The 12,206-nt window shown below is 40.1% G+C and overlaps 1 protein-coding gene across 6 annotated transcripts in view; it reads left to right on the forward strand.

The window, feature by feature from the left end:
• Nucleotides 1–11,702, forward strand: part of CASP3 (caspase 3) — a 15,070-nt gene extending 3,368 nt beyond the window's left edge. For 2 of the 6 annotated variants that reach the window (XM_006092686.3, XM_023757201.1), the window contains exons 2-8: nt 1,136–1,368; nt 3,781–3,848; nt 5,695–5,819; nt 8,999–9,127; nt 9,478–9,653; nt 10,170–10,290; nt 11,429–11,702. In XM_006092686.3, the coding sequence (XP_006092748.1) occupies nt 1,336–1,368; nt 3,781–3,848; nt 5,695–5,819; nt 8,999–9,127; nt 9,478–9,653; nt 10,170–10,290; nt 11,429–11,658 (882 nt within the window). In that variant the 5' untranslated portion in view covers nt 1,136–1,335 and the 3' untranslated portion in view covers nt 11,659–11,702. The remainder of the gene's footprint in view (nt 1–1,135; nt 1,369–3,780; nt 3,849–5,694; nt 5,820–8,998; nt 9,128–9,477; nt 9,654–10,169; nt 10,291–11,428) is intronic. The other 4 variants (XM_014459112.2, XM_023757202.1, XM_023757199.1 and 1 more) reach the window with 3 other exon arrangements.
• Nucleotides 11,703–12,206: the final 504 nt, after the last annotated feature.

Genomic DNA, 12,206 nt, shown 5'->3' on the forward strand with positions numbered 1-12,206 from the left:
CCCAGAAATTAGGATTTAAAATGATTCCCAGGTGACTCTAATGTGCAGCCAAGGTTGAGAACCACTGCCTTATAGGTTATCTGTGATTTTTATAAAAGGTATCCAAGGTCCTTCACTCTGCCTGGATGTCATACAAAATATGGACTTTCCCATTCCCCTTTTGTCCCCCCAGAAATACTATCTTAGGGCCTCAGAAGAGGGGAAGACAGGCCCCTTGCAAGGCTCATGGCTTTGAAGTGGGAAGCACTCTAGTCTGTCTTTTTGGGTTTTGTTTGTATGGCACAACTAAAACTTAATTTTGTTGTATTTAATTTTATTTACCGGTGGTGTGTTTTCACCTTAATTATAAAATAAATATTAAAAGATCAACTTCGCCAGGCCCAGTGACAATATCCAGTTTGGGTGCTTCTATAAGTCCCTGAAGAAATCAGAGAGCAGATGGGAAACAATTGCAACAGAACCTCTCACATTATAGCTGAAACCTTATCCAAACTGCTGTGGAGAGTATGTTCTTTCTGTTTCACTTACTAAATCTGGAAATGTGACAGCTTTTGGGGACTTTGTCCCCTGGCGGGTGATAAATACAGTCCTGGCATTTTTCATGTTCTTTGGCAGAGCCATGGTTTTCCAGAAGTCCTTCGGGAAGGTTCCTGTAGAGAGAAATCGAGATTTGAAAATATGTCTTCATGACTTATACTGGCTGCTTAACATGAAATTGGTTATTTTACTTTTTTAGAAGTAACCCAGAAGCATCATAACCATTATTTCTGTTTTCTTTGTTAATTAAAATAAGCCTACTATGTCCTATTTTTTAAATACATTTTTACTGATTTCAGAGAGGGAGGAAGAGGGAGAAATAGAAACATCAATGATGACAGAGAATCATTGATCGGCTGCCTCCTGCACGCCCCCTACTGAGGATCAAGCCCAGAACTTAGGCTTGTGCCCTGACCAGGAATCGGTCTGACTATTCATTTTAATACCAGGGTTTTGTTTTTTCCCTCCTAATTCCCTCCTGGTTCATAGGTCGACGCTCAACCACTGACCGACACTGGCCTGGCTACTGTATACCATTTCCATGTCTCTGCAGTCCGTTTCTTTCATGTAACTTATGCCTTTGTCTCCTCTTGATTAGAGCTTCTTGTTAAGGATTTTTGTTTTCTTCCCTGGAAATATCGCTTGTATTACCCTTCCTGCCTGTGACTAAGCTGTGTGGACCAGCGGGAGTCTGCCCCTCGAGATAGACAGATCCTGGTTTGCATCCTGGCTCTGCCACTTCAAAGTTGCTTAACTGCTCTAAGCATCAGTCGACTGAACTATGAAGTGGGAATCATTATGCCTCAGCATGGAAGGACTGACCAGAAATACGTAAATAAATAATCCATACGGAACAGTGCCTCCTCCCCCAGTCTTGCCCGGATGAGCCTGCTAGAGAGGAACTGTTACTCCATAACACTTTGTTCACAACACTCAAGTGACATAGGCATTGTGGTTTTCTGACCTTTTCTTTGGCTGGCTGTTTTGGTAAATCTTATAAATTTTTTTTAAGAGATCCATATTCATGGAGATGATTCAAAAGTGAGCAGCGTTAGTTCTTATGTGTCATTTTGAAATTTAAAACCCATTAGGGCAGAGACCAGGCACCAGAACAGCCTATGTGGGTGACACGTTAGCTGAGTAGGAATCTCTCAGGCTGGTTATACTAATTTAATATCTCATTTTGAAAACTTTACCATTAGCACACTTGCTAACTTTTCATTTTAATACCAGGATTTCGGTTTTTTTCCCTCCAAATTTTAATACTTCATAATTTCAATTTTAGCAAAAAAAAAAAAATTAACTTTTATTCCTCTGCCTTAACTCTGTAGATGATTAATCCTGCTTTCCTTCTTATTGCACTGATTTTTTTTTTTAAATGTTCCCAGTAGGCTGAATGCTATGCTACCAACATAGCAGAAAAAAACCTATTGGGGAAATGTTTTGTGGTCATTTGCACTGATTTTTGAAGATCTGACTCTTGTAGCTTTAGTGCTAAGTGCTGAAGGATCTAGGGAATAAAGGAGATTGAGATTCTAAGACCTGAGTTCTGGTTGTCTCATTTCAATAGGTAGACGTACTTAGAACTTCTCTGGGACCTAATGCCATCAGTATCCTGAATTGGTGGAAATAATTACAGCCAGAAACGGTGTTAAGTCACTGCTGTGCCAGGATATGTTTTTAAAACCCCTATTGTATATTTTCCTATTTATGTTTTGTCAAATGAAAATGTTCTAAGAACTTAAACTCCTGTTGGCAGCAAGGGCATTAAATTTTCCCCGGGGGGATAATTTTTTTGTCCTTCTAAGATGAGATCACCAGCCCCAGCACAGCTTGCATGCAGCCAGGCATTAGCTAATGGCCGTGAGGTAATGCCAAGTCTGACACCAACTCCTGTAGGCAGAGGGCCCTGCTCCCAGGAGTGGGACTGGTGCCTTCATGTGGGAAAAGCAGATGGTGACAATGAGAGCAAATGTGCAGCTGTCTGATGCAATGAGGATTTTATTTACCATGACCTAATCTTTTAATAGTGCATGAAGGTCCACTGACACTGTTGCAATATATATTATTCAGATCCTAATAATGAAGGAACAAAGTACATTATAGTGTTTGTTGCTGAGAAATTCTTCTCAAATAATTAGACTCTGTTTTAAATCCTATTCTGAAAGAATACATGTTTTTATTTTATTTTAGCCACCAACTGCCTTCCTGAAACAAAACTATCTCATCTCTGATATCAGAAAGTGCTGATATTAATGCCATATGTCCTACTTAATGCCATTCGTGAATATAAAGACACCCTATGAAACCAGATAATCCCTGAGATTCCTGTAGGTAGTGCCCAACACCACACTGAAAGCATATCTAGTAATTTTCTTTGCCCGTTTCCCAGTCTTGGACAGTTTTTCCTAACAACCCCCACTGTACGCATGACCTTAAGCCAACGGTCTTCTGTCCTCTTCTGAACTGACCTCTGAGCAAGATTTGAAGCAGCCCAACCCTCCTTGAAAGACTTCTGCGTGCTCTGGCACCCCACATTCACCTGGTCCCGCCACCACCGACCACCACCACCTCCCTTTGGCCTACTTCCTCTGGTAGCCCTCTAAGGACCAGAGTGCCCAGTATTTCTCCAGCCCTGCTCTGTCCCTGAGTTCCAGCCTCTTAACCACCTTTATGTGTGCCTCTGCGCCAGCCTTTTACAGGGGCTGCTCCTCTGCCCAGCAGCAGGGTGGTCTGTTGAAAGCTTGCCGTTTCTCCTGGGCTGAGAACACTCCGTGGTTTCTCCTTGCAGAATCGGAGCTGCCCTTGGCTCCGAAGGTCGCCTTTCCTACTTCACCTCCCTTTACCGTGCACTGTCTAAACCGGCCTTTCTGCATCATGAATACACCAGGCGCTTGCAGGACCTCTGTGCTTGCTGGTCCTTCCCCCAGCAAGGACAGCCCCTGCTGGTAGCCTTCTTGTCATTTAGCTCTCAGTGTAAATCTGTAATTATCCTTCCTCAGTTAAGAAAGAAAGAGAGATTGAGAGAGTAATGGGCTACATGACACACACCTTCACAAAGGATTATTCTCAGGTTTGACTCACAGAAACCTTTACCAGTGCAGGGGAAGCAGAGGGAGGCGTGGCAACCTCATGTGGAAATGGCCATGCTATGTATTACTTTGGAGAAATAATCTTTGGAATATAAGGCAGTGATCGTATAGTGACTGACTCTGATTAATTTCTACTTTCTTTATATTCTAGTTAATAAAAGTATCCATGGATAACACTGATGACTCAGTGGATTCAAAGTCCATCAAGAATTCGGACATGTGAGTATTTCCCTGGGATCCATGTAATGAAAGACGGTTGTGATTCAGCAAACTCTGAGGAGTGGGGAAGCAGAAAGAGGATGGGGCTCCAAGCCGAGACCCACTTGGCTCTCTACCTCAACAGCTGTGTGGCTTTCCGCACGTTAACCTCTCCCAAGTCTCCTCTTTAAAACAAAGACTTCCCGGGACTGTGGGTAACATTGAGGGAAAGACCAGATCCATTGCTGGGCCCCTACTCGGAAGCCCGTTCCGGAAGCAGAGGGACCTCACAGGAGAGGCAGGACTCAAAGGCTCTGTCCCTCCCCACACTGCTCTGCCGGGCGAGAGGGTTCGTGGGGGGGTTGTTTGGGCCTCCTGTCTATTTATGGGTTTTAAGACTAAAATGAAATGCCAGTTCTCAATCTGGGAAAAATTGCCTAGTTATAGATTATCTTTTACCCTTTATTTTCTCATTCTTTCTGTTTGCGATATTCTGTGTATTAATGCTTCCAATAACCAGCAGATAGAGAAAGGAAAGAGATAAAACTCAAACACTCTTAACTCATATCTTTATTACCTATTTGGGATCTCTTGTGATACTTTTAATTCTAAAAGTTTATTTCTGGGACCCAGTATTCTTATTTTGGACTATTCAAGGAATTACAGGCTAATTCTAGTACTAAATAGCAGTATTACAGCAATACTATTAACAGGTTGCCCATAAGAATTTAGCAATGATTGTTTAGTAAAGGAATTTCCCTAGAAATTAAACTTTGAAATATGTTTAGTAAAGGAATTTCCCTAGAAATTAAACTTTGAAATATGAGCTCATTTTAGAGGATTTTAATTTCTTTTTAAAACATAATTTAATAGCAAATTGCATGGGAGCCCAAAATAGACTTAGGTCTGTTTTGATCCTATGGTATGTTATCATCATGTTCCTAAGCTTTCTGAGTCTCTGCTGTGTATCAGGTATGTCCCCTACCAGTCCAATTATTTTATTAATTGATTTATTGATTGCCTGTGGAGGAGCATGTACCCTAAGGGGGCAGCAGGAGGCGGTGGGGAATTAATTCTGGGATCCATTATCTGTGTGACCTTCAAGAAGTCACTCAGCTTTCAGAGTTTGAACTTTCTTATCTGTAGAATGTGACTTCCTTTATTTACAACTTACTGTTCTCACCTTTTCCCAACCACTTTTTTAGAGCTGTGTGTAATGGGCAGTGCTCTCAGATAAAGTGCAGAGTACGTGGTCTGTAGATACCGATGTTTGTTCGTGATTCCTGGTCTAGACCAGGGGTCATGCTTGCACTCTTTTGGTCAAGTTTTATTGGAACATAACCACACCTGCTTGTTTAAATATCGCCCTGGGCTACTTTCACCAGCAGAGCGACAGACATCATGTGGCCTGCAAGCCTAAAATGCTTAGTATTTGGCCCTTTTGAGGGAAAGTTTGCTGGCCCTGATCTGGATAATAAGAGGTTTTGGGATAAGTGACCTTCAGACAGGTATTTTCCATTATTTACAATAGTGATTCTATGTATTAATACATTTTTAATTTGTTCACCTCATAGGTTTTAAGGAACAATTTAGGAATTGTGATACATATTGTGCTTTTAAAGTGAAAAATGTATTTGATGGGATTTTAGTAAAATTGAGAGGAAAGCAGAGTATAGAGATGAAAAGCCTGCACTCAGCCTCGGCGCTGACACAGCATCTGCGTGACCTTCCTCACGTTGCTTAGCCTCGTGGTGGTCATTTCCTCTCTGCGAAAGGGATGCTGCAAATGTTCACTGTGCTTATGTGTGACTCAGTTGTATCCATGCGAACAGCAACCTTTGTGAACTGTTGTTTGATTTCCAAACAGAAAGCCCTTCCATGGCAGCAAATCCATGGACTCTGGGATATCCTTGGACGATACTTACAAGATGGATTATCCTGAAATGGGCTTATGCATCATAATCAATAATAAGAACTTTGATAAAAGCACTGGTATGTATCATGACCTAATTTTTTTTTAACTCTTCAATATTTGTGCCATTTATATTTGGTATAATATCAAAGATAGTATTGATGTTATTACACTGACACAGAATAGCCATGAAGTGGAGATAGAGCAGGATGCTACAGGCTCTACAACACAGATGAACTCTTCTGTAGCTAATCTACCATCATCAAAGTCTCTCCCTTTTCCAACACCTCGCCTCCTAGCTGACTGTCTGCCTCTCGGCCCTGACTTCTGTAACCCTTGCTTCTCTGTCCATCTGCCTCCTCTTTTATGCTAATGAATGGACCACAACAAATAGTAAGTAGTAGTGTTTTCCTTTCCAGGAACTGCAAGGTACCTCAGAGGTATTGTCTCATCTAATTTTTACAGCAACCCTGAGAAGTAACCACTCTTAGATGCCAAAGGTTAAGCTCCCCGCAGAGTCCCACAGGTAACCTAGTGGCAGAGCTGCCCTCAGCCTTGGCACCTGACCCCAGCCAGCTCTGAGCCCACTTCCTGTTTCTTTACTTCCCGTGTCTTCATGTGTCTTGTTGACTTTTTCTCTTCCCTGCAAAGATGACAGACTCCCGTCTCAATGAGACCTTTCTTTTGTCCCGCTTCCTCGTAAGCTTGGATCTATTTTTTGTCTCCTTTCCTACATTTTAAAAACTTGTGCTTTAAGCTTGCCATCTTCACTTCCTTCCAACCCCCTTAAACCGGTATTCCCTGTTTTCCACCTCCAACACTCTACTGAAACTCCTGTTAGGTTCACCTGGCATGATCACCAAATTCCCTTCTCAGCCTCTACGGTGTACAATTTGGATCTAATAATACCTTTCAGAATGTTTTTAGAAGATTATCAGTAAGTTGTAAAAAACAAAATTCCTCACAATCCTAAAAAGCTAATTAACATGGTGATATATTGCTTGCTGTTTTTTCCTTGACAGTTTCTTTCAAAGGTTAATTTTATTCATAATATACAAGCAATATTATATCCTGCTTGTTCCACTTAAGGTAACATAAGCATATTTTATGGTGCCATATAATTTTTATATCTGATATTTTAATGATTATATAATATTCCACACCCTAAATATACCTTTCACTTGATTTGAAAATTGACCATAAAGATGAACATTTTGGCTATTTTTTTTTTCAATTTTTTCACCTATAAATTGCTGCTCTGATAATTCTTTGAATTGACATATTAAATCATATTAGAATTAATTTTTATTTAAAGACACTGGAGGCAACAGATCCAGAGTGGTGGTGAAAATGGCAAGAAGTGAGATTACACTGGAAAGAGAAGCAGGATTTGATGTTTGGTTTGCTATAGAAGTGAGGAGAGATCCGTTGAAAATAGATGTCTAAATCTGAGTGGCACCATTTTTACTGCCTTTATTGCCTATAAATCGAGATGCCACGTTCAGCCACTAGATGTTGTGCCTCACACTGCTAGTAATGGTTCCCTTCTCCTGTAGAATTTTACATGGAACCTATGCTTTTATAAAAAAGGTTGTTACTCCACTCTTTCCCTAAAAAATACTTAGACCAGTAGCCTGATTTTTGCCTTAGAGTGAGCTTCTCTTCTGCTTGGAGATTTCAAGGTCAGGTTTTCACAACATCCTCTGGCCTCTGATGTTTCCTCTTCTACCACTAGGTGCCCACCAACCAGGACCAGAATTCAGTCGCCTTGTCACACAGTGCATGTCCTCAGCCTTTCAGTGTAAAACCTGGGGAAGTTAGCCCTGGCCAGTGTGGCTCAGTTGGGTGGGCATTGTCCCTCGCACTGAAAAGTTGCAGGTTTGATTCCCGGGCAGGGCACATGCTCTGTTGCCGCCTTCATCCCTGGTGTGGGGCGTGCAGGAGCCAGCCCATTGTTTCACTTTCACATCGATATTTCTCTCCCCCTCTCCCTTCCTCTCTAAAAATTTTTTAAAGGCCCCTTGGAGATTGTAAAGATAATATATGCCCATAATAGAAATTTCAGATTAGCCTAAGAGAAAAATTAAAATCAGTCGTAATTACACTACTCATAAATAATATTTTAGAGATAAAGGCATTCTTTTTTCCATTCATGCATCTTAAATTTACTCAATTCTAAGGTGTGTTCCCCACAACACTTTAGCATTTTTTTAAATATATTTTTCTTTTACAGAGAGGAAGGGAGAGGGATAGAGAGTTAGAAACATCTATGAGAGAGAAACATCGATCAGCTGCCTCCAGCACACCCCCTACTGGGGATGTACCCACAACCAAGGTACATGCCCTTGACTGGAATCGAACCTGGGACCCTTCAGTCCGCAGGCCGATGCTCTATCCACTGAGCCAAACCGGTTAGGGCACACTTTAGCATTTTTAATCTGAGTGCCTGGTACAATCAAACTACATTTATGGACCCAGCACGCTTAATCAAACTACATTTATGGGAGCCCAGGAAGGACCCTGGGTCGAGGTCTCACACTAGCATTGCTACTGCGGAAAGTTCCTGAGCTCCTGTGCGCTCATGTCCTACATCTGGACAAATGAAGCCAATCATAGTACCTGTCGCATGGTTAGTGGGAGGATTAAAAGAGGTTGCCCATGGCAGAATGCCGGTGAAAAGTATTAATTGGTAGTGGTTTGTGTTTTCGTTTTGTATTTCTTAAAAAGACATTGTGAAGGTAGCGATGTATATTAAAATAGTGAGGAACATAAAATCAAAGAAATATAGTTCCTCTCAGTGTGTGAGGTTGTGTATTGTTAAAATTTTTTAAGAAGTATTTATTATTCTTTAGTCTTTTTTAAGGAATGTCCATTTCCCATGGCAGAATTTTGTCTACAATAATTTTAATGGCAGCACCGTATTCCACTATATAAACAAGTCATAACGTATTTCACCAAATCGCTCTTTAGGCATTTGAGTTGTTGCTGTTGGCACTGTCCAGCAGCTGTGAAAGACATCCTGGTGGCTATAGCACGTTGGCGTCTGCTTACATGATGGCACACTGAAAGCTCACATAGGAAGTGTCTCAGATGCTAAGAAATTAAAAAGACTTCGTGTCACTGTGATAAGAATAATTGAATTTATTGTCGATTGCGTGAATTATTGTCGATTGTGTGAATCATTGAAAAGTTCATTTCATTTCAGAGCAGTTAATCTTTTTTTAAAAATCCAAATAAAAGTAATGCTTTCTGTTCCAAGGAATGGCATCTCGGTCGGGTACAGATGTTGATGCAGCAAACCTCAGGGAAACATTCACAAAATTGAAATACGAAGTCAGGAACAAAAATGATCTTACCCGCGAGGAAATTGTGGAACTGATGTGCAGCGGTAAGAAATAACTAAAAGAATGCCTCAATGTCCAGTTTTATCCAAGGACAATTTTATTGTCCAAGGTCTAGCTGTGATTATACATATAATAACAAAACAGAAGAATTGTAGAACTACACTGTGCATAATCCTACTCTGTGTATCTTATATAGGCAAGATCAGAGTTATTCGTGCCCAGTCTCTAAAATGGTGTGGGTAGGTTGCTCTGCCCCTAGTTGGGTTTGGGTGATCTCTTAGTTCTGTTCCCAGTTTCTTCATCTTATCCCCATATAGTATGTATGAGATTGTTGAAAAGAGTTGTGTTCTTTTTTGTTTGTTATTTGTTTTCTTAATTGTAAACATTTTTCCAGTTTCTAAAGAAGATCATAGCAAAAGGAGCAGTTTTGTTTGCGTGCTTCTAAGCCATGGTGACGAAGGAATAATTTTTGGAACAAATGGACCTGTTGACCTGAGAAAATTAACAATTTTTTTCCGAGGGGATTACTGTAGAAGTCTAGCTGGAAAGCCCAAACTTTTCATTATTCAGGTAATCTATAACTGAGCAACTTGGCTACAGAGGATGTATTGGGGATTGAGTCACTCAATTGTGGATTAGCCAAAAGATTTTTTCCCTGAAGCTACTGAACTATTGTTACTTTCTTACTCATTTTAACTACCACTAGGAGATACAGAATGAATTTTAATTTTAGACTTGCATCAAAAAGATTCTGCATAGCCCTAACCGGTTTGGCTCACTGGATAGAGCGTCGGCCTGGGGACTAAAGGGTCCCAGGTTCGATTCCGGTCAAGGGCATGTACCTTGGTTGTGGGTACATCCCCAGTAGGGGGTGTGCAGGAGGCAGCTGATGGATGTTTCTCTCTCATTGATGTTTCTAACTCTCTATTCCTCTCCTTTCCTCTCTATAAAAAATCAATAATATATATTTTTTTAAAAAGATTCTGCATAGTTAACATCAACTTTTACATAGCCTTTACATTTCTTAGAAATCAGTTATGTGTGTACACATTTTTAAAAAATAAATGTTTATTCTCTAATGGCTAGGCCTGCCGAGGAACAGAACTGGACTGCGGTATTGAGACTGACAGCAATATTGATGATGACATGGCATGTCAGAAAATACCAGTGGAGGCAGACTTCTTGTATGCATATTCTACAGCACCTGGTAAGAAGTCACAAACCCTGAATGTTATATGTAGGTTTTAAACAATGGAGAGTATGCTCCAAAGGCTGTCAATATTTCTATATCCATAAAAAATAGCTAACTTGTTTGTATTTGAGGGTACCTTGACCACAGAAAGGTCTCAAAAAGTGGTTTTTAGCCAAGTTTGGCTAGAAAATAGACATCTATAAGAAAGCAACTTACAGTGGCATTCATGAACCTAATATCAGATAGGATACTGTATTGTAATATAGGCCAACTCATCGCTTCACCCACTTCTTGGAATAGGGGAGAGGTATGTTTTCCAGGAATTCTTTGGAAGATGGGAAATAAAAAAGTTAAATATGAGTCGTACTTGGAGGGTAGAAGTGGAATGAGGGAAAAGAAATAAAGTAAATGATACACAAATAGGTTATTAGCCTCTGCTTTATGTGTGTGTGTGTGTTGCACATATCATCATGTAAATAACTGTTATGCATACAGTTATTTATTCAACTAACACGGGAGATCACAGAGTTTTGAAGTACAGGATAAATGTATTTTTAGACAGAGTTACATTTTCAAATCGATTTTTTTAACCTCTAGGCATTTTTCCAAGTAAAGTATTTCTAAATTAAAAGCAATGAACCCAATAGTTAATCTGAAAAAAGTACAATAAATACACTGTTTCCCGTTGTGGACTTTAATACTCCGTAATGAGTGTATTACACTTTATTTGGGTGCTGTGTAGACAGAGTTAGGACACTCACATGTGTGCATACATAAGCAGTTTATTTCTTGGATAAACCAAATGTCTGATTGAAGACTGTGCTCCGTATAGTGAGCCTTTTGCTGCTTCATCTGCGTGTTCATCGTTCTTCCCCTTTGGGAGGAAGCCCAGAAAGGAGAACTCAGCAACTCAATGGCGAAGTTCATCCACATTTCTTTTGTTTCCTGGTTGAAAACAGCGTTGTGTGCACAACACATATTTCTGTTGTTTTCTTTCCCCTCAGCGTCATTTCCCCGAAACCAAATGTGTATTTATTTTTTTCCTTTTGATGGTTAATAATACCGACGGAAGTTTATGCTTGTTTTACCTTTATGGTTATATAGAATTTAGAATCAGATACCCATGGTACTTTGGTTATATTTTGCCTTGTAGGTTACTACTCCTGGCGAAATTCAAAGGATGGATCCTGGTTCATCCAGTCGCTTTGTGCGATGCTGAAGCTGTACTCGCACAAGCTGGAGCTCATGCACATCCTCACTCGGGTTAACCGGAAGGTAGCCACAGAATTTGAGTCCTTCTCCTTTGACTCTACTTTTCACGCAAAGAAACAGATTCCATGCATTGTGTCTATGCTCACAAAAGAACTGTATTTTTATCACTAAAGAAATGTATGATTTTTCCTTTTTAATTTGTTTCCCAAGTGAGGAGAAGGGTTTATACTGTGTCTTCCCTCATTTAAATCTACTCTGGTACTCCCAGGAGTACTTTCATAGCAATAGAGCCACTATGACGCTACCTCAAACTCAGAATCGGGTAGTTGAAATTGAATTTAATTAGGAATAAATAAATGGTAGTGGTACAATTATGAGAAGAACTGATTGTAAATTAAAAGATCTGACAATTAGCAAGTTTTAGTGGTGCTATGCTCTGAATTTTCAAGTAATTATGGAGTTAAACATTGAGTAACGAATTTCATTAATACTGATATGCTCTCATGTAAGCGTATTCTCGTTTTCGTCAAACTATAGGAATTATGATAGAATAGTGTGTGGTGATGGAATAATGTATCCTAGGATTTAGGGGCCATGTGCATGGCCAAGGCATGAGGATCTTGATTTTAGAATAGGTGTCTTTGGATGAATTAGCTGTGTTTTTAGGCCATTTATCTGAGCATATGGTAATGTTTATGCTGAACATGTATTTTGTTGTA

The sequence above is a fragment of the Myotis lucifugus genome, unplaced genomic scaffold (assembly GCF_000147115.1).
Source record: "Myotis lucifugus unplaced genomic scaffold, Myoluc2.0 scaffold_102, whole genome shotgun sequence".
In the NCBI taxonomy this organism is placed as follows: Eukaryota; Metazoa; Chordata; class Mammalia; order Chiroptera; family Vespertilionidae; genus Myotis; species Myotis lucifugus.